This window comes from Ceratotherium simum, chromosome 29 (genome assembly GCF_057802395.1).
Source record: "Ceratotherium simum simum isolate JZ-2026a chromosome 29, ASM5780239v1, whole genome shotgun sequence".
In the NCBI taxonomy this organism is placed as follows: Eukaryota; Metazoa; Chordata; class Mammalia; order Perissodactyla; family Rhinocerotidae; genus Ceratotherium; species Ceratotherium simum.
In genome coordinates, this window is record NC_141928.1 from 34,387,239 (window position 1) to 34,410,123 (window position 22,885).

The window sequence follows — 22,885 nt, forward strand, 5'->3', positions numbered from 1 at the left end:
TTATATGGGACGCTGCCACAGCATGGCCTGACAAGCGGTGCATTGGTGCGCACCCGGGAGCCGAACCTGCGAACCCTGGGCTGCTGAAGTGGAACGCGCACTTAACTGCTACGCCACCAGGCGGAGTGCAGACACTTAACCGCTACACCACCAGGCCAGCCCCTACATGTTTCAGTTTTTACCAAGGCAATGTTTAGCTTTCAGAGTTTCATCCAAGAAACTTTATGAGCATGATAATGGAAAATTTTTCATTTAACAGAAACCATAGCAAAATGTGATAACATTATAGCAGAATACTTACATAGAATATAAACGTCAACACCAAACATCATATACTACTTTTGGTTGAAATAAAAAAAAAAGTAAATAATTAAGATGTTAGCAGATGTGAATAATGACATTAAACACATTTTTGGTATACTATGCACCAAAAGAAAATCAACCTAGAAATACTCTGAAAGAACAGAAACATGAAAATGCCTCAAATATGCATGGAAGGCATAATAGATTACAAAGGTAGGGCACTAAAAAAGTTTCTAGGCCATTTATATATTCCTTATTCTGGATATTCTTTAAATTTGGTAGTGAATAATGGAACAAAAAACTCTTTTGAGGGCTGGGCCCCGTGGTTGAGTGGTTAAAGTTCCACACTCTCTGCTTCAGCAGCCTGGGGTTTGCGGGTTCAGATCCTGGGCACAGTCCTACTCCACTCACCAGCCACGCTGTGGCAGTGTCCCACATATAAAATAGAGGAAAACTGGCACAGACGTTAGCTCAGGGCTAATCTTCATCAAACAAAAAAAGAGGAAGATTGGCAATGGATGTTAGCTCAAGGCTAACCCTCTTAAGCAAAAAAAAACAAAAACTCTTTTGATACTCCTCAATTTTTTTTACATTATCTAAGAACTAAATAATAACTATTAAGCTTAAAAATAACTGGACTATATTGAAAATATATTTACCAAACATAAATTTAAAACAACTATCAAACTACTTTCATTTATAAGAAAAATTGAATTGATGCCATCAGCTCCAGTATAAATGCTCTTTTAGGCAGTGTTATGATATTAACAAAAAGAGAATGGAAGCCAAATATACATGTTTGAAAATAAACTACTTTTATATGACTCAATACTAATCTGTCATATTTTAAGAAAAATTAATGTTAAAGGAAACAAAGTTGAGAATTCAGGGAGGACAGGGCTGCTAGAATTCAAGGAGCAGAACATCAGAGAGGAGAGAGCTGCATGTGAGGAGAGGACTATCCTGAGACAGAGCTCCAGAGATCTTCAGTTTTCCTTTTGAGTCTTCAGCGGAGTACACATCAGCATATGCACATGAGGAAACTACCTGAGATCAGAAAAAGAACCACTGAAAAGGAGCAGGTGGACTAATCCCCAAAGATCACATGGGGCCAGAAACAGTTCATGTGACCACAAGTCAGAGTGGAAAAACCTTGAAATACACTGGATATCAGGTAGAATACTCCAAAGTATTGCCCTTTATGGGGGAAAAATAGCCCTGGAATAAAGCCCATTTTGATCCTACACAAGAAAGCCTCAAAAGGATCAAACTGTTCCCAAATAACTTAAATGTGTCTCAGAATAAAGCTCAAAAATACTTAAAGGAATTTAAAAATATTCAGTATCCAACAAGGTAAAGCTGAAAATGTCTGGCATCCAATAAACAATTACTATGCATGCAAAAAAGCAGGAAAATATGAACTGTAATTAGAAAAACCAATCAACAGAAGCAGACTCAGACATGATAAAGATAATGGCATTAACAGACAAGGAAATTAAAGTTATGAGGTATTCAAGAAAGTAAAAGAAAACATGAATATAACTGAGACATAAAAGATATTTTAAAAAATTGAATTCTAGAGTTAAAAAAGGCATCTGAAATGAAAAATGCACTAGATGGGATTAATAGCAGATAAGACAATGCAAAGAAAAGATGAGTAAATTTAAAGACATAGCAAAAGAAACAATCCAAAACAAAACACAGAGAGGAAAAAGATGGACAATAAATGAACAAAGCATCAATGAGTGATGGCCTAACTGAAAGCAACATAAATATACATGTATGTAATTGGACTCCCTGAAGAAGAGAAGAGGGCAAAAAAAATATTTGAAAAATGCCCAAAGCTTTTCCAAATTTGATAAAAACTATAAACCGACAAATCCAAGAAACTCAAGGAGGACGATAAACAAGAAAAATGTAACTATACTAATGCACATAATAAAATTAAAATAAGTGATAGAGAGAAAAGTCTTAAAAGTAGCCAAAGGAAAAAAAGACACATGAGATACAGAGGAACAAAGAACGACAGACGACTTCTCATGAGACACAATGCAACCCACAAGGCAGTGGAACAACATCCTGAAAGTAATGAAAAACAATCTAAAACAACCTAGAATTCTATACTCAGAGAAAATTTTTTTTTTAAGTGAAAGCAAAATAAAGAGTTTTTCAAACATAATAAGGCTGACAGAGTTCATCAACAGCAGACCTGTACTACAAAAAATGTTAAGGAAGTCCTTCAGGCTGATGGAAAAATGATACCAGACAGAAACCTGGTTCTACACAAAGGAATAAAGAGCACTAAAAATGGTAAATATATAGATAAATATAAAATATGTTTTCTTATTTTTAAAATCTCTTTGAAATAGAACACTGTTTAAAACAAAAATAACAACAATGTATTGTGGGGTTAATAACAAACATAGAAGTAAAATATATGACAATAATACTATAAAGACCCTGAGAGAGAAAATGGAAATATATTGTTATAAGGTTCTTATAATATACATGAAATGATATACATATAACATTACTTGAAGATAGATTGTGATAAGTTCAAGATAATACTCTGAACTGTAAAGCAACCACTAAAAAATAAAAATAAAAAACAGAGGTATAACTAATAAGCCAACAAAAGAGAAAAAAACGGAATCATAAAAAATATGCAATTAATCCAAAAGAAGGGAATAAAAGAAGAAAAACAGGACAAAGAACAGACGGGACAAATAGACAAAAACAGCAAGATGGTAGATTTAAAGACAACTATTTGACAAACATCTACTCATTATAAAAACTCTCAGAAAACTAAAAATAAAAGTTAACATCCTCAACCTGGCAGAGGCATGTACGAAAACCCTACAGTTAACATTATGCTTAGTGGTGAAAGACCATTCCTTAATATTGGGAACAAGGTAAGGATGTCCAATCTCATCGTTCCTATTCAACATCACACTGGAGGCACTAGCTAGTGAAAGCAAGGGAAAGAGGAAAGGGAAAAGGAAGGGAAAGGAAAGAAAAGAAAAGGTAAGAAAGGAAAGAAGGAATGAAAAGTAAGGTAGGGAAGGAAGGAAGAAGGGAGGGAGGGAGGGAGGAGGAAGGAGGGAAGAGGAGTGAGGGAGGGAGGAAAGAAGGAAGGGAGGAAGCGTAAAGACTATAAAAGAAGAAATAAAATTGTTAGTCTTCACAAATGACATGATTGTCTACATAGAAAATATCAGACTCTAACAGAAAAGCTACATAAAAGATAAAGAGAGAATCTTAAAAGCTGCAAGAGAAAAGCAACAAGTTATGTACTAGGCAACTCCCATAAGAATACTGGCTGACTTTTCAACAGAAACTTTACAGGCTAGAAGGAGTGGCACAATATATTCAAAGTCCTGAAAGGAAAAAACCTACAACCAAGAATACCCTACCTGGAAATGTTATCATTCGGAATAGAGGGAGAGATAGAGAGTTTTCCAGACAAGCAAACTAAAGTTTATCATCACTGAACTAGCCTTACAAGAAGTGTTAAAAGGACTTTAACTGGAAAAGAAAAGGCCACAAATAGAAATAAGAAAATTACCAAAGAAAAAATCTCACTGGTAAAGGAAAATATATAGTAAAGGTAGTGGATCAACCACTTATAAAGCTAGTATGAAGGTCAAAAGACAAAAGTACTAAAATCATCTATATCTACATAAGAGGTTAAGAGATACACAAAATTAAAAGATATAAATATGTCAAAAACATAAAATGTGGTGGGGGAGTAAAAATGTAGGGCTTTTAGAATGCATTCAAACTTAAGAGACCATCAACTTAATATAGACTACTATATACATAGGTTGTTATATATGAACTTCATGGTAACCACAAACCAAAATCCTGTAATAAATACACAGAAAAAAATAAAGAGAAGGGAATCCAAACATAACACTAAAGAAAGTCATCAAATCACAAGGAAGAGAGAAACAGAAGAAAGAAACAGAGAAGAACTACAAAAACATCCAGAAAGCAAGTAACAAAATGGCAATAAGTACACAGCTATAAATAATTACTTAAGTGTAAATGAACTTGTTCCAATCAAAATACATAGGGTGGCTGAATGCATAAAAAAACAAGACTCATATATATGCTGCCTACAAGAGACACACTTCAAATCTAAAGACACTCGCAGACTGAAAGTGAAGGGATGGAAAAAGATATTCCATGCAAATGGAAAGGAAGAGAAAGCTGGGGTTGCAATATTTATAACAAACAAAATAGACTTTAAAACGTAAACTGTAACAGGACACAAAGAAGGGCATTACATAATGATAAAGGGAACAATTCAACAAGAGGATATAACATTTATAAATATCTATGCACCCAATATAGGAGCACCTGAATACATAAAACAAATATTAACAGACATAAAAGGAGAAATCGAAAAGTAACACAATAATAGTAGGGGACTCTAACACCCTACTTACAACAATGGTTAGATATACCAGACAGAAAATCAATAAGGAAACACTGGCCTTTAATGACACAATAGACCAGATGGACTTAGTAGATATATATAGAACATTCCATCCGAAAACAGCAGAATATACATTCTTTTTGAATGCATATGGAACATTCTCCAGGAGAGATCACATGTTAGACTACAAAACAAGTCTCAATAAATTTAAGAGGGGCCGGCCCGGTGGCATAGCGGTTAGGTTCACGTGCTCCGCTTCAGTGGCCCAGGGTTTGCAGGTCCAGATCCCAGACATGGACCTACACATTATCAAGCCATGCTGTGGCAGGTGTCCCACATATAAAGTAGAGGAAGATGGGCACCGATGTAAGCCCAGGGCCAATCTTCCTCAACAAAAAGAGGAGGATTGGCAACAGATGTTAGCTCAGGGCTAATCTTCCTCACAAAAAAAAAAAAGAAGACTGAAATCATATCAAGTATTTTTCTGACCACAATGGTATGAAATTAGAAATCAACTACAAGAAGAAAATTTGTGAAGATTAAACAAAATGCTACTGAACACCTGTTAGGTCAATGAAGAAATCAAAAATATGTGGAGACAAATGAAAATGAAAATACAACATACCAAAATCTAAGGGATACAGCAAAAGCAGTACTAAGAGGCAAGTTTACAGCATTACAGGCCTATCTCAAGAAACAAGAAAAATCTTAAACAATCTAACATTACACCTAAAGGAACTAGAAGAGGAAGAACAAATGAAGCCAAAAATCAGTACAAGGAAGAAAATAATAAAAATCAGAGTGGAAATGAATAAAATAGAGCCTGAAAAGATCACTAAAAACTAAGAGATGGTTTTTGAAAAGATAAACAAAATTGACAAACCTTTAGCTATCCTCGCTAAGAAAAAAACAAGAAAGCTCAAATAAATAAAATCAGAAAGGAAAGAGGAGAAATTATGACAAATACCACAGAAATACAAATGATTGTAAGAGATTACTGTGAAAAGCTATATGCCAACAAATTGGATAACCTAGAAGAAACGGATCCATTCTTAGAGTCACACAACCTTCCAAAACTGAATTAAGAAGAAATAGAGAATTTGACTAGACCTATCACTAGTAGGGAGATTAAAACAGAAATCAAAAACCTCTCAAAAAACAAAAGTCCAGGACCAGATGGCTTCCCTGGTAAATTCCATCAAACATTCAAAGAAGGTTTAATAACTATCCTTCTCAAACTCCTCTAAAAAATTGAAGGAGAGGGGACATTTCCTAACTCATTCTATGAGGCCATTATTACCCTGATAGCAAAAGAAGACAAGGACAACACAAAAAAAGAAAACTACAGGCCAATATCACTAATGAACACAGATGTAAAAATTCTCAACAAAATATTAGCAAATCGAACACAACAATACATTAAAAGGATCACATACCACAATCAAGTGGGATTTATTCCAGGGATGCAAATATGGTTTGACATCCTCAAATCAATAAATGTATAAACCACAATAACAAAATGAAGAATAAAATTCACATGATCTTCTCAATAGATGCAAAGAAAGCATTTGACAAGTTTCAGCAACCATTTATGCTAAAAACTCTGAATAAAATGGGTACAGAAGGAAAGTACCTCAACATAACAAAGGCCATATATGACAAACCCACAGCTAACATCATACTCTACAGTGAATAACTGAAAGCTATCACGTTAAGAAGAGGAACAAGACAAGGATGCCCACTCTCACAAGTCTTATTTAACATACTATTGGAAGTCCTAGCCAGAGCAATTTGGCAAGAAACAGAAATAAAATGTACCCAAATAGGAAAGGAAGAAGTAAAACTGTCACTATTTGCAGATAACATGATTTTATATATAGAAACTCTAAAGAATCCACCAAAAAACTATTAGAAATAATAAATAAATACAGTGTAGTTTCAGGGTACAAAATCAACACACAAAAATCAGTTGTGTTTCTACACCCTAACAATGAAATAGCAGAAAGAGAAATCAAGAATACAATCCCATTTATAATCACAACAAAAAAAGAATAAAATACCTAGAAATAAATTTAACCAAGGAGGTAAAAGACCTGTACACTGAAAACTGTAAGACATTGTTGAAAGAAATCAAAGAAGACACAAAGAAACAGAAAGATATTCCATGCTCAAGGATTGGAAGAATTAACACAGTTTAAATGTCCATACTACCTAAAGCAATCTACAGACTCAATGCAATCCCAATCAGAATCCCAATGACACTCTTCACAGAAATAGAGCAAAGAATCCTAAAATTTATACAGAACAACAAAAGACCCTGAGTAGCCAAAGCACCCCTGAGCAAAAAAGAACAAAGCTGGAGGCATCACACTCCCTGATTTAAAAGTACACTACAAAGCTACAGTAATCAAAACAGCATGGTACTGGCAGAAAAACAGACACAGAGATCAACGGAACAGAATTCAGAGCTCAGAAATAAACCCACATATTTATGGACAGCTAATTTTTAACAAAGGAGCCAAGAACATATAATGGAGAAAGAAAAGTCTCGTCAGCAAAATGGTGTCAGGACAACTGGAGAGCCACATGCACAAGAATGAAAGTAGACCACGATCTCACAACATACACAAAAATTAACTCAACATGGATTACAGACTAGAATGTAAGACCTGAAACCATAAAACTCCTAGAAGAAAACATAGACAGTATGCTCTTTGACATCAGTCGTAGCAATATCTTTTTGGAAATGTCTCCTCAGGCAAGGAAAACAGCAGAAAGAATAAACAAATGGGACTACATTAAACTAAAATGCTTCTGTACAGCAAAGGAAACCGTCAACAAAACAAAAAGATAACCTACCAACTGGAAGAAGACATTTGCAAATCATATATCTGATAAGTGGATAATATTCAAAGTATAGAAAGAACTCACACAACTCAAGAAAAAAAAAACAAACAACCCAATTAAAAAATGGGCAGAAGATCTGAACAGACATTTTTTCAAAGAAGATATACAGATAGCCAACAGGCACATAAAAAGATGTTCAACATCACTAATTATTAGGGAAACACAAATTAAAACCACAATGAGATATCACCTCATACTCATCAGAAAGGCTATTATTAAAAAGATAAACAATAACAAGAGTTGGAGAGGGCGTGGAGAAAAGGGAAACCTCATACACTGCTGGTGGGAATGTAAACCAGTGCAGCCACTAGAGAAAACAGTATGGAGATTCCTCGAAAAATTAAAAATAGAACTACCATATGATCCAGCTACTCCACTTCTGGGTACATATCCAGAGAACATGAAAAAACTAATTTGAAAAGATATCTGCACCCCTATGTTCACTGCATCATTATTTACAATACTCAAGACTTGGAAACAACCTAAGTGCCCATGGACAGATGAATGGATAAAGACGATATATACATATACTACTCAGCCATAAAAAAGATGAAATCTTCCCATTTGTGACATGGATAGACCCTGAGGGTATTATGCTAAGTGAAGTACATCTGATGGAGAAAAACAAATACCATATGATTTCACTTCATATGTGGAAGATAAAACAACAACAACAAACACATATATACAGAGAACATACTGATGGTTACCAGAGAAGGAGGAGGATGGGGGGAGAGTGAAAGGTGTAGAAAAGGACATTTGTACAGCAATGGATGAAAATTAGACTTTTGGTGGTAAACATGGTGTAGTCTATACATTAATCTAAATACAATGATGTACACCTGTATTTATATAGTTATAAACCAATGTTACCTCAATAAAAGAAAAATACAAAACCCCAAACATACACAAAAGATATATCATAAGAATGTTGTGAATTTCCTAATGCATTAGAAACTATTAATTGGCAGTGCCATTGTTGAGTACCTGGGTAGGCTAACTTACTTGTTAAGTAACCCATTTCCAAGTATTAACCCTGCATTCAGGGATTTTTCATATAATACCTTAACCCTGACAATAACCCTATGAGGAAGATTTTAATTTTACCTTTACATGGGCATTTGCAGCTTTCCCATGAATGGTTAAAATGGTGAATATTAAATCTGTGAAGCTTAAGGTCTACTACACAGTGCTGTGTGAAGATGGTGTGTTTATACCTGACTGGGGATGGAATCAATCAGGGCATGTTCCTTCATGTTATTTCATAGGAAGTAACTAAGATGGGATTGGAACAAAAACCAATGTTTGAAAGCTGGACAAATGGAGTGGATATAGCTAACAGATGTAGGAGGAAAAGCAAAAGTATTCAACTCCATATTTTTTCCATCTTCCTTCTTCATTTAGGAAAATATCTTCAAAATAGAACAGTCCACAATAACCATGATTAAGAGGAAAATGAAAACCAAAAAAGAGTAGGAGTAAACCTAGATATTTCAAATGAGTACAAATCAACAGTCCCAGAGAAATTACACCTGAGTGAACTAAAAGATCTTGCAAATGTGACCACAGAAACACTTCTGCTTATCTGTGAGGAACTGTGAAGCACTGCAAAGGCTCTTAGAGACCCGCAAATATTGACCCAATTTTCACAAAAGAAAGTACCTTTAAAACACGGCAGACTGTAAACCTTAATGTAAATGTTTGGGAAAATTCTATACCAGATTATCAGAGAGACAGCTTGTGAGAATTCAGAGAAATGGTGACAGTATATCAGAGTGCTCTGTCCCTTTCCCGTTCAACATTTTTCATCGATGCCTTGAAAACAAAAAATGCTTAATTACCAAATCTGTAGATAACATAAACTAGAAGGAATAATTACATAAATGAAAGATAATTCCACATGATAAGAACAAATGTAACAATGATAAATGTAAAGCCTTGCATTTAAATTAAAAAGAGCAATTGTACAAGAAATAGGTATGATCTGGCTCAACAGCCAAAGCTCATATAAAAAAAAGTCCTATGGATTTTATTTAGTTGATTACAAAAGCAATTAAAAAGCTAGCAATATAATGTGGCTTCTAAAACAACTGATGCAATCTTAGGCTCTACACATGCATACATATATTCATTCATCCCATACACTTTTATTAGGAGCACACTATGTTTCAAGCACAACATTAGAAGTCTAACACATTTACCAACACAGTGATTTCAAGAAAGTAATTTAACCACTCTAAGTCTGTTTCCCCACCTAAAAAAGGAAGACAGTAATAAGGCTAACCTATAAAGATGCTGTGAGGATTAAATGATATGATGTATACACAACCTCTAACATAGCACTCAACAAATAAAAACAACAGCCATCACCTTTGCTATTATTATTATTTCATTCACTTGTCAAGTAAGCTGTACAAGAGATTACTATCTTGGGTGGAAGTTGAACTAGATGACCTTATCTCTTATAATAACAAAATTCTAAGAAAAATAAGGAATAAAATAGCATAGATTTCCTACTGCTTGCTACACAATGTTATACCTAAATTAGGTTACATTATTAAGATTATTATTACAAATTTTTGGAGAGGAGAAAAACTTAATATGCATGAAAAAAAATTACAAGAAGTAACTCCATAAAAATTTGTTAAGTGGGGATCACTGACAAGCATTTATAGATGCACTGTTTTTACAAAATGTCATTTTTGTACTGTCTATCTCACAGTGGCACTAGAGAGACAGGTTAAAGCAGTGGTACAGCTTGAAGCAACTAGGATGCTTTTGGTTGCAAATAACAGAAAACTCAAAAATAAAAAATGTCTTTAATAATAAGGACATTTATTATTTTACAGAAGTAGCAGCCTAGAAGTAGGATGATAATTCCAGGGTAATTTAGTTCAGAAGCTTACAAGGTTGTCAAGCGCCCAAGTTCTATCTTTCTGCTTTACCGCTTTCAACAGAGAGTTTCTGTCCTCAGATTTGTCCCCTACTGGCTATAGATCCAGATACAACAGGGAGACATAAAACCACTAGAAGCAGGAGGACTGTTTCCTCCCATATGTATTTCTACAATAGTAGGAAAATCTTTTCCAGAAGTTTCCATATTCTAAACAGGCTTTCCCTCAAGTCTCATTAGCCAGAACTATAGGATATGTCTATTGTTCATTGCTAACCAAGCACTGACAAGAATGGAATTACCACCATTAGACTCATCATTCACCACCTGTGCTGAGGCTTTTCCATTCTGAAACACAGAGGGCAAACTGAATCAGGGTTCTGTCAGAAAAGAAGAGGTGGGGAAATGTGATTAAAAGATTGAAATAAACATTCTCAGAATAAAAAGAGAAATGGAAAAGGTTTTTGTTGTAACCACAAGGTAAAAAACAAATCAATAAAAACAAATCAATAAATAACAAATCAGTAAGGCTGATTATGTCTGATTTTGTACCATACAGTTCAGGCTTCATACTGCCCAAATAGTCTATGCCACTCATTTTCACACTTAATTACATGCTGCCTCCTATTCTCTGAATATTTCCTATCTTATTTCCTTAACTGGACTGTAAACTTCTTGAGGATTAGAAACCAAATTTTTTACATAATTTTCAGTGCTAACGATACAAGAAACAGCAAACACCAACACTTATGAAAAGCTAACATATATTTATTTCCTATAATAAATAATTCCCCTTCTCAAGAAACCAGGCAGATTGAACATAAACATTCATCGCTGCTCTTTTCCAAAACCCAACTAAAATGACAGTAAAGAACTTTAAAAGGCATAAATTCACAAGAATAATGAGAATACAACAGAAGATCTCAGTTGACAAGAAATTTTAACAAAATTTTAGAAGGTGGCAAGAGTATGGACATGTTGCAACTGACAGCAGACCAGAGAAAGCTGAAATCTAAGGCTGCAGAAGGGGTGGATGGTTGGGGAGAGGGGCAATGAGAAGCAAGCCAACAGGCAGAGCACTACTCCAGAAAGACCCAGTAACCAGAGGTACCAGCTACCAGGTAACCAGGCGGATGTGCACAGTGGGGCTAAAAGCAGAAGCACTGGCTGAAAGTAGTCCACCAGATGCCCTCTCCACATGCCCAAGCAACTGCAATGCCCCATCACCACAGAAGACAACACTCCAGAAGAGTATGTGGTGGTTCCCCATTAAAATAGATCCTTACCTGTTCACCCTTCCAGGTAACAAGGCCCCTACTACTACCCTGCTACCCATACATACACACATACATAGGCACACACACACAAACACCTTCCAGTTCACACTCTTAAATATCAACAGCCAGCCAAAGAAAGCCTATTATACTATAGGCTGACACAAAAAAAGAAAGGAAGGGAGAAAGAAAGGAAAGGCGGAGGGAGGGAGAGAGAGAAATAAACAAAGAGAAAAGAAAACGAAGAAAGAAAGAAAAAAGGTATTCAGGGAAAACAGATAAGAAAGCAGAAGAAAACTTTAAAAAAAAAATAATACCAACACAAAGAAATGATGACACTGCATTCATGAAACAAGAACAGGAAGATTCTCTTTAAAAGAAAAAAAGAGAGAGAGAGAAGGAATTGAGAGAAAAAAAGAACACAGAAAAAATATGATCCTGGTTATTTCATCTTAGCTGGAATGTGGATGTGATAGCTGGAGCTGGAGCTGCCATTTTACAAGCTGAGGATCAGAAAGCAAGATTAAAAAAAAAGCCTGTGTCTTTCATGACTATTGAACTGCCACTGCAGGGCTAGACCCAACCCACTCCATAACTATGAGGGATTAAAAGTAAAAACAAAAAACCTCTATCTTATTTAATGCACTAGTTATATTTAGTGCACTTGTATTTTAACCATATTCTAATACAGTACATGCTACACAATAAGTTTTCCTCCAAACTCCTACAATATGAAACAAAAAAAACTATGTTCCAAGCATACTATCTTGTTGTTCCTATTAGCTAGGCTTAAATCTATCTTACATTAGTCAAGAAAGCTGACTGCTAACATTTTAAATTTCAGGATCACATTCTAATCACATCTGTCACGTGTAATAAAATGTGACGCTGAAGGACCTATGGAATATAGTCCCAGGTGTCCACGGCACACTACTCTCATTGTTTTTGGATGTTGCAGAATCACTCCACTAAGGCTTACCTTCAATTTTCCTTCAGTCTGACTTTCTTCTTTTAAATTCATACTGGATGACTGATGGCTAACATAATAAATATCTCATCTTTCTACACCCTTCCCCCAGGAAAAGTATGCCTTTTTGAAAGGGAGGCACTGTCAAACACCTGGAGTCCAAACTCAGTTCTTAACTCTTTTGTCCACAGTGAACACTGCAGCTTTTAAATGTTTTTACATTGCCATAAACTATCTATTAAAATATGCTATTCAATCTTACATAGACAAAAAGTCACTTTCATAATTAAACTAGAAATCCTAGAGACAGCAGAATGATCAAGAATATGGAATAAAACATAGATCAAGATGAGTTTAACTGCTTAGCTTCAGACATCACTTATAAATTAAAATTATTCTGATATTGTCTAAAAATTTCAAAATAAGTAAAAATTTCACAAAATGTTAAAGGGAAAATGTTCTGGCAGAGAAAGTTCAATATAACTCTGGAATAATTTTCTTATGAAGTCTGGCACAACTAATCAAATCAGTAATAGACCTATTCCTAACCTCACCCACCTTTCTCCCAGGGTTCTGGCTTTTCCACTGACGACTGATTGGATGGTACACGTGGCTAGGATCTGCGGGTAATGATGGGAGGCACTTTTGTACACAACAAATACAAGAAAGGGGAAATCGAAGACATGCCAAACCTCAAAGGTAAAATAAGACAATAAAGGAAAGAAATAGTCTTAATAGACCATACTCCACCTATTTCTCCTTTTAGAACCAATTCATCTGCCGAATTCTTGTCATCTTTGTAACTGAGCACTTCAATATGAGCTCAGGACTTTGAAACGCGCCTTATCAAAACCTCCCACCTGGATGTGATCAGTCGAAAATACAACTCTATTTCTATACTGTTATAGAGGTAAAAGAACAAGTCCTCCTCATTAATCAAAGCATGGAACCCTTTAATCTGTTTTTGCTCCTGACAAGAATAACCAGTTTACCAGACAACTCCTCCCTTCTTAAAAGGTACAGTCCTATTGCTTACGAATAAAGAAGAAATTAAAGGATGATGAAATATTCATCTTGAATTCTACATACCATCTTATCTACATTGAAATTTTCACTTCATATTCTTGGTACCTATTTTCTATACTTTTTAAAAAGACTTAAGTACTAGGAAGACAGATGGTATCTATGGGAGAAAAAGCTGACACTTCTTACTTGCATAAGGTACTCAGTGGAGGGTAATAAATATTGTTTATATTTACCACTTCCAGACTCCTGGCCCCCCAAAATCAATGGAGGGCCACACGAATTAAAATTTATACTAAGGGAGGTCCTTTTGAAGGAGCAGATACCACTGGCCTGTCCCACAGCAAATAAGACGATATAACCTGCCAAATCAACGCTCAGTACTCAGTAAACCCAATGCTCCCATAAACGCCACAACGACTCCACCAGACCCTGGCCAGTCCAGGCTCTATGCAACCTCCACCATGGTCCATGAGACTAGCTCTTCCCTCTACTTATTTCCTAAACTGACCTTGAGGCACTATTTCTCAATTTTGGGCTTTCCTCAAAGGGAAGCAGTGAAGTTGGGAAATTCCCTCACATCACACAATGATTTACCTCTTTAATCTATGTGCACCTGAGGAGGATAGGTGTTACTGACAGACACACACTCAAAGTTCAAAAAACTTGCCATGGGGTGAATGAAACTAAGGCAGGCCCCTCAGCCAACGCTCGTTGCCTTCACATTATGGTGCACTATCAAACTCTGTATTTTAATTATTAACTGCCTAATACGTTAAGTACAATTAAAAAGGTGTAGGTTCTATTCTTACATCCCTTCCTAAAAAAAGGAATGATATGAGGCATATTTATAAAACAGAAAAACCAGATTAAAAAAATGAATAATGTTGCTAAGTCAACAGGAGTTATGTTTTAGCAAAGCCCTTTATCTAATATTCTAAATTTAGCTGAAATGCACAACAAATACATATCAAATATATACATATATATGTAACTGTTTGTCTTGTGGTAGAAAATGAAAAATTCACCTTCTCAATATTTATCTGGTGCTTTCTTAACCTCTCCAGGTCTGTTGGAATCACTATCTTAATGAATTTCTGGATAGCTGGTTCAAGACGGCGTAATTTCACTTTTTCTTCATCTTCAGACATCCTAAAAAATGTTGTGTCACTTCTACTTGCAACCACTGTCTTCTCCACTCATACAGAAAAACCTAAAAGGGAAATATTTATTTAAGAATGTTTTTAAATCAGTTTCCATTACTTTTAACAGCCAACAATTAGGTAATTTTATAATTTATTCTAAATATGTATTCCACTTAATGCTGAATTTGAGTGACTTGTTTTTCTTTAAGAAACTTTTTATTTTAAAACTTTTTTCTCTCTACAAAAGTAATGTATATTCACTTTAGAATGTTTAGAAAATATGAAAAAGAGAAGAAAATAAAATCAACAATCATCTCCTCTCCCATCATTTACTACTCTTTCCATTTTTTTTCCCTCCCATCCTCTACTGTTTCCATTTTGAGGTATGTCTCTCCACTGCTTAAACAAGATCTTTTTCTATATAAAGAAGTATATACATATGTATGTATTTAAATACTTTTTTTAAAAAACTAGGAGTATACTGTCCAAGTTTTCATTTCCCAATGTATCTTGGACATTAAATAACCTTTTTTAAAAAGATGTAAAATGGCAAAATTGGAAGAAAAATTTTTCTTAACATTTCTACTTGTATCAAACGCCACTTCTAATGTCATCATAATTTAACTATGTAATTATACACTTCAAATATATTATAACATAATACGTAACTCTTCTCATTGAGGTCCTTTAAACTGCCTCTTTCCTTTCTTACAAAGTGATTAGCATTGTCTACAACCAATACAAATAACCAGTGATGAAGCCACAATAAGAACTCAGGATTCCTGAGAGTACAATCAAATGCTCTTTCTAATCCACCAGTAATTTTCTACCAGTGTTCCAGAAAGTTCAAGGGTATGTCTTTGGGGCTAGGGTAGGAGAGGCAGGGGTTGACAAGTGAGCTGAGTAAGCTCCAGGACCCCATGCCTGCTTCAATTAGAGAAAATTTACTTACATCTATTTCATAAATGTGAGCTTACTAGATTTTATATAAATAAGGGCTCCACTGCTTAACCAAGTTTGAAAACCACTACTGTACACCATGCTTTCATGCCATCTCATTAGCTACCTCTCCCAAAATTAAAAAAAAAAAGAAAAATTGGGCCAGCCTCATGGCACAGTCTGGCGTGCTCCACTTTGGTGGCCTGTGTTTGCAGGTTTGGATCCCAGGCGCAGACCTACACCACTCGTCAAGCCATGTTGTGACAGCAACCCACATACAAAATAGAGGAAGACTGGCACAGATGTTAGCTCAGGGCTCATCTCCCTCAAGTAAAAAAAGAGGAAGATTGGCAATAGATGTTAGCTCAGAGTGAGTCTTCCTCACCAAAAAAAAAAAAATTAAGTTGACTATATTAATCCCATTGGGTTATGGTGTCTTAGACTAGGATGCATACAGATCAGAGTTCACAAATAGACTCTGTGGAGTCCCTGAATCTTTATGAAAAATTGTGAATGTATTTTTGAGTTATTTCAGAGGACAGAGTCCACTGCTTTCATGAGATCATCAAAGAGCTCTATCACCCCAGAAGCATTATGTTCTAAATAATGTTCTGTTTCTCTCTTTCACAGTTGAAAATCTTGAAGTGTTGGTTATACAGACTATCTCATCTACTGGTAACTTGGTTTTTATGTTTGAGCTAAGCTCAAAAGCAAAAAAGGAAACTCTCCAGACCCCAAAAATAGAGTCCAACAGCTACAGTAGTGAGCGGGAATTGGAGATACACAGAGAAGTTCATTGCCAAAAGAGCCCACAAACCCAACAAAACAGGAAAAGTCATAGCTAAGAGACTAGAGATAATAAAGTAATCTAAAAAGAAAACTAAAATAGGTATATTTTAAAATATTCAAAGATATAAACAAGAGAACCTTTTTAAAAATTAGATAATATTATGATATTGGCAACAGGCCAATGTGAAAATAAACCAAGTAAAAATTCTAGAAATAAAAACCTCAAAAAGATGGGTTAAACAGCAAACAATGTAGCTGAAGAGAGAATTATTGCCTGGAAGATATCAGTCAGAACTCAGGGCAATAAAGAGATGGAAAATATAAAAAGAAGATAACGGACATAGAGGATAAAATGAGAAGCTCAATATCAAATAGGAGTCCCATAAGGAAAGAATAAAGAAAGTGATGAAAAGGCATTATTCAAAGAGAATATGGTGAGAATTAAGATGTAAGACCTCAGGGTCTTAGCAGTTAAGTGCGCGTGCTCCGATACTGGCGGCCCGGGTTCAGATCCCGGGCACGCACCGACGCACTGCTTCTCTGGCCATGCTGAGGCCGCGTCCCACATACAGCAACTAGAAGGATGTACAACTATGACATACAACTATCTACTAGGGCTTTGGGGGGAAAATAAATAAATAAATAAAAGATGTAAGACCTCAAACTGAAAAGGCACATTAGCCCCAAGCAGCATAAATAAACAAATTTATCTAAACACATGGAAGGGAAATTGCAGAACATCAAGGTCAAAAAAAAATCTTAAAAAGCAAATCAGAGATAAAACACAGATAAACTAAAACAACAAAAGCAGCAAACTTTTCATCAAAGCAAGATATCAAAAGATAGGAATATCTTCAAAGTGCTGAAGAAGTTGGTATACAGCCAGGGAAATTATTATTCAGAAATGAAGGCAAAATAATCATTTCAGACATACAAAGACTGAGTTTATTACCAAGCCCCTCATTAAAAGAACTAATAAAAGCAACAATACTTTAACAATAAAAAAATAAATCCAAAAGAGTAGAATGACCAGGAGCAACAAATATAATAAAGCATATTGTTACTGGGTGAATACATGAATGAATGAATGACAGAACCAAGAAAAGAAAGGATTTATTTTGAATAACCTGATTAAATATAATAAAAATGTTTCCATGTAAATTATTCTTTTTCTATAATGCCTCTTTTTATAGCAGCATAGTATTACATTACATAGAAATTCCATAATTTAATCATCTATTGTCTATTTAGGTTGTTTCCAATTTTCCACTATTATAAACTACACCACAGTGTAACTACCCTCCTTACACTTAAATCCATACTCCCATCTATGATTATTTGTTTAAAAGAGATACCTGGAAATAGAATTAATAGGTACACACATTTTTAAGGCTTTCATACCAAATGTCCCAAAAAAAGGTTGTGCGTATTTACATTCCCACTAGCAACATATCAAAATGTCCATTTATCCATACTCTAACCAATACTTGGTATTATAATTCTTCTTAGACATTTGACTGGTAACAAAACTGGTGTCTCATTATTGTCTTATTTTGCATTCCTTAAATTACTAATGGGATTGATTTATTAGCCATTTGCATTTCCTCTCTCATGAATTGCCTGCTTGTCCCATGCATCTGATTTACTACCTAGGATGTCTTTTTCTTATTATATTCAATATATAATAGACTCTTATAAATTACCAAATATTTGTCTAACATTAATGTTTCCCAGTTTATCACACTGCCTCTCGTGTTTTCTTCTACTATGCAGATTATATACTGTAGGAGGATATATTTATATCTATCTCCATTCCAATCAAAATGTATTTGAACATACCTGTTACTCAATAGATGCTGATGGAACTAAAATATTTCTTTACATGGCTCTTCTTCACCATCTTACCACTCTAGTCAAACATCACAAGATGCATACATAGCACATTACAACAGTGTCTTAATTGGCCTGCATTAGATTCTTTCCTCTCTCCAATTTTTCCCCACAGATTACCACCAGTTAACATATCTAAAACACCAATTGCAACATGCTCTTCCTTTGAACAAAAACTTTCAAGAAAATACAATGTTCATAAGTAGATCCACCCAATCTATCAACACCCAATCTCCACTTTTGGCTTTGCAACGATGCTCCCTCTGTCTAGAGGCTCTTTTATACCCCAACTGCCTCTAAGCTTTACATATCTGTTGAGATACAACTCAAATGATCCTGCCTTCTTTTCCACTAATCAGTTTATAGTGTACTGAATAAACCTCAATTATTGAATATTTGGCTTCTTTTCACTGTTCCGCTACACTATGATAATATCAAAATATCAAGAGTGATATTTCCGGTTCAGAGTTATGCATGACTGCCCGTCCTTTCCGTGCCCAAGGAAAATCTCCTGCCCCATCTCGCAGGGAACACATTCTGACCAAAGAAACTCCCAAGACACTTTTCCAACTCTTGGTCTCCTTCTGGCCAGTATTTTTCTCTTCTCTCTACCATTTCCATTTTTATAAAATGCCTATATAAAAGTAAGAGAATGTAATATTCAAATAATTGCATAAATCTTGATGTTATTGAAACAGAAAGTTGTCCAGCAGTGGTTCTGATCATAAAATAGCTCAAATAATGTTTGTAAGCTGTTAAGAGAAGGTCTTAATTCAATACACAAAATATGGTTTAAAAGTATGATTGAATAATGAGTGAAAAGTGTATTTCAGCTTTCTTGATTTTTTCAGTCAGAAAATTGGAACATATTTCTGATATAATTAAAACACAGGATAAAAAATACATTTTTATTAACATCACAACTGTGTAAAACAAGCCTATGAAAAAAACAAAACACGCAAAAGTGCCTAATTTCTCACAATTCTGTAGAATTACTTTTAACATTTTTTTAAAGCCTAATGGAAGATTTGGGCTCACAGAATTGTTCTGTATCATTACAGTGGTGGTAGATACACAATTATACATATTTGTCAAAACTCAAAGAACTGTACACTACAAAGAGTGAATTTTTGTAAGTTAGAAAAACAAAAACAACGACAAGATGTGGGGGAAGCCAAAATAGCATACAAACCATAAAAAATAAAATTAACTGTATTACAAATGAATAGCATAACCACACTGAAAGCAGTGGGAGAAGAAAATAACTAATCTAGGTAACTTTGGAAAACAGTACTGTAACTAGATACTACAGGGCTAAAGACACAAAGAACTACACACAACTATACTGTACTCTAGTTAGTAACTGGTTTCTCATAGAAGCATGGGTTAGAACTCCTGAAAGCACTTTATGTGTATACTAGGATTGAACAAATAAGAAAATATTTTGTAGAACATGAAAGCCAGATTTCTCACTGTCAAGGAAAGATAAGCGGCAAGACTAGAGTGAACCCTGTGGTGTTAATTACAATTGGAGGTATCAGAATGAACTTTTGTTTTTTAAAAATATATATACTGACATATATATACAGACATATGTTGTATATATATGGCTGTGTATATATACATAAAAATAAGTACAAAAATAAATATAAATCTTTGTGTATGTATGGATACATATATATGTGTGTGTATATATATCTCCATGGAATATGTGGATGTGGAGAGAGATATATATATTTTCCTAGCTGTCTTCTGCCAGGCACTAGAAGCAATGATACCCCAGTAGCAGTGAGCATACCTAGCACCCAGATCTTGGTGTTTAAATACCACTCTTCATAAAAAAGAAACCAGGTGTCCTGGGGGAAGTGGTTGATTCCAGGGCTGGGGCAGGGAAAACACAAGATAACCCTGGAGCATCTTATGGTGCCAGAAAGTAAGGAAGTTCTCAAAAAAGGATAGGGTCCTATCAAAAGGGCACAAGAAGCAACCAGAAAAAAATCCCAGTGGCTAAAGCTGGAACACTTTGAGACATAAACTAAATAACAAAAGTGTAGAATAATAACCAATGGAAAAATAAATGAGTCCATACTGATACAAATAAATATATGAATAAAATAAATAAATGGGAAAAGAGGCAGTTCTTCCTTTTAATTCTCCAATTAATAAATGAAGAAGAAATGAGAGAAACAGAAAATCACCATTAGAACATCACAGTAATAACTACTGAAGGCAAGACCCATCAATGGACGATAAAATCAGCAAGCGCAAGTGTGAGGAGAAACAGGATACTTGCATAGTTTAAAAGTTCTGCCCCAAGATATGGATTAATTACAAAAGGAGAAATAGCAACTTTAGAGAAGCCCAGCAGACACTACCCTAACCAAGTGATCAAGAGTAACACCAAATGTGTCATATCACGCACCCGCTCATATGATGAGCTGAGAAGGGCACCTACTCTTCTGTAGTGTCAACGAAAGTGCATAACCTTAATCTAATCATGATAAAACATCAGACAAAACCCAACTGAGGGACACTCTACAAAACCACTGACCAGGACTCTACTCTTGAAAAGTTAAAGGTCATGAAAGGCAGGAAAAGACTGAGGAGCTGTCACAGATTGGAAGAGACTAAGGAGCGATGCCAACTAAGGGCAACGTGGGATCTTAGATTGGATCCTGGAACAGGAAAAGGACACTAGTCTAAAAAATGATGAAATCTTTATAAAGTTGGTAGTTTAGTTAACAGTATTGTACTGATGTTAATTTCTCCCTTTTGGTAATCGTACTATAGTTATATAAGGTGTTAACATTAAAGAAAGTTGCAGAGAACTCTGTACTACTTCCCTAACTTTTCTATAATCGTATAATTATTTTAAAACAAAAAGCCTTTTTTAAAAAATATATATGAACTGATGTTTCACATAACACGGGTCAAACATCTACAAGTCCAAGAACTACAATCATATCAGCTGCACTAACACTTTTGGGGGGTGGGGGGGAGTGCCAGGTGCTTTACAAACTTGATCACTCAGTGCTAACAACTATTATCAGCTCTGTACCATAATACTCATGTTTCCAACGAGGAAAAAGTACTGGGAGGTTAACTACATTACTTGAGAGTATTTATAAGTGAAAAGCCCCATTTCTCAGAAAAAGTCCAAAATCGCTGGCAACCCCCCTCCTCCCCCGCAAAGTGATGCACACCTTCCATCAGCTTAGAGCTCCCACATTGGTGGCACGGGATTTCCTCAGGCACGTCGCCCCGTGTTTCTGACTGGGGGGCGGGGCACTGAATTTGGAAAGGAAAGTCAAGGCCCTTGGTCCCACCCTATGGTCTCTCTGAGCCTCTGGTTCCGAATTCATAAAAGGAGGAAGTGAAGGTGGACCCGGTACCTTCTGCGGACCACCTCCCGGTCTGACTGACAGCAGCTCCGACCCCCCGCTCCCTGTCCTCCCCTCTCCACCCCCCGAGCCTCGCATCATCCCCCGCAGAGTCACCCACGGCGCACCTGGGCCACCCGCACCGAACGCCCCCATCCGAAAGCGGATGTGCGGGCGGGTCTCGAGACCGAGACGCCGGCGACCCTGACGACCTCGGCCCCCCGTGCGTCACGGGCAGGGCAGGCGCAGGAACTTTTGCGGCCCGCGACCCCGGGAGGCCACACGCTCGCCCCGTCGGCCGCCTCCCTATACCCGCTTCAAACAGCGCTTCCAAAACGAAACCGCCACTTCTGGGAAACGAGAGGAGCTCCACGGCGCTCGCACTTCCGACCTGATGCCCCCCTTCCCGCGGGACGCCTCTCCTGCGCGCCAAGGCGGCGCCTCGCCCGCCGCGCCCGTCAGGGCCTGACGCCCCCGAAACGACCTCCCGCGAGCCCCTTACCTCCGGCCGGGGCGCTGGAGGCCGGTCGGTGCGCACGGCGCAGGCGCGGCGCGGCGGGGCGGGGCGGGGCGGCGCGGCGGCCGGCCGGGCTGGGCTCCGCCCCCTTTCGCCCATTCCAGGCTTCGCCGGGTGTGGCTGGCGCGCGGATTAGTGGGACTGACGCGGTCGCCGCCCGGGATCTCAAGAATCCTTTTAAAAAGTGGTCTAGATTTTCGTTGTGGGGTTGTAACACTGAAGCCAGGAGGAAGGAGGCGCACAAACGCTTTTTAGGTCTGTTGGTTGTGTTTTAAGTATGAGACAATTCATGTTTATGTACCCTTCTACTTTTGCAATGTTCTTGTCCATTTTCCTCTCTTCTTCCAGGAATTTTCTTGGCGGGCTGGCCGTGTGTTCTTAGCTCTTTACACATGTAGAAACTGAAGCTCAGAAAGG

General features: G+C 36.5%; 1 protein-coding gene across 3 annotated transcripts in view; it reads right to left on the bottom strand.

The window, feature by feature from the left end:
* Window positions 1–22,473, bottom strand: part of STX17 (syntaxin 17) — a 60,239-nt gene extending 37,766 nt beyond the window's left edge. Inside the window, exons 1-2 of one of the 3 annotated variants that reach the window (XM_004423252.3) lie at window positions 22,454–22,473; window positions 14,837–15,021 (exon numbers count right to left, since the gene is read on the bottom strand). In XM_004423252.3, coding sequence (XP_004423309.2) covers window positions 14,837–14,959 — 123 coding nt within the window. In that variant the 5' untranslated portion in view covers window positions 14,960–15,021; window positions 22,454–22,473. Of the gene's footprint in view, window positions 1–14,836; window positions 15,022–22,079; window positions 22,401–22,453 lie in introns of those variants that run through there. The other 2 variants (XM_014782023.2, XM_087419408.1) reach the window with 2 other exon arrangements.
* Window positions 22,474–22,885: the final 412 nt, after the last annotated feature.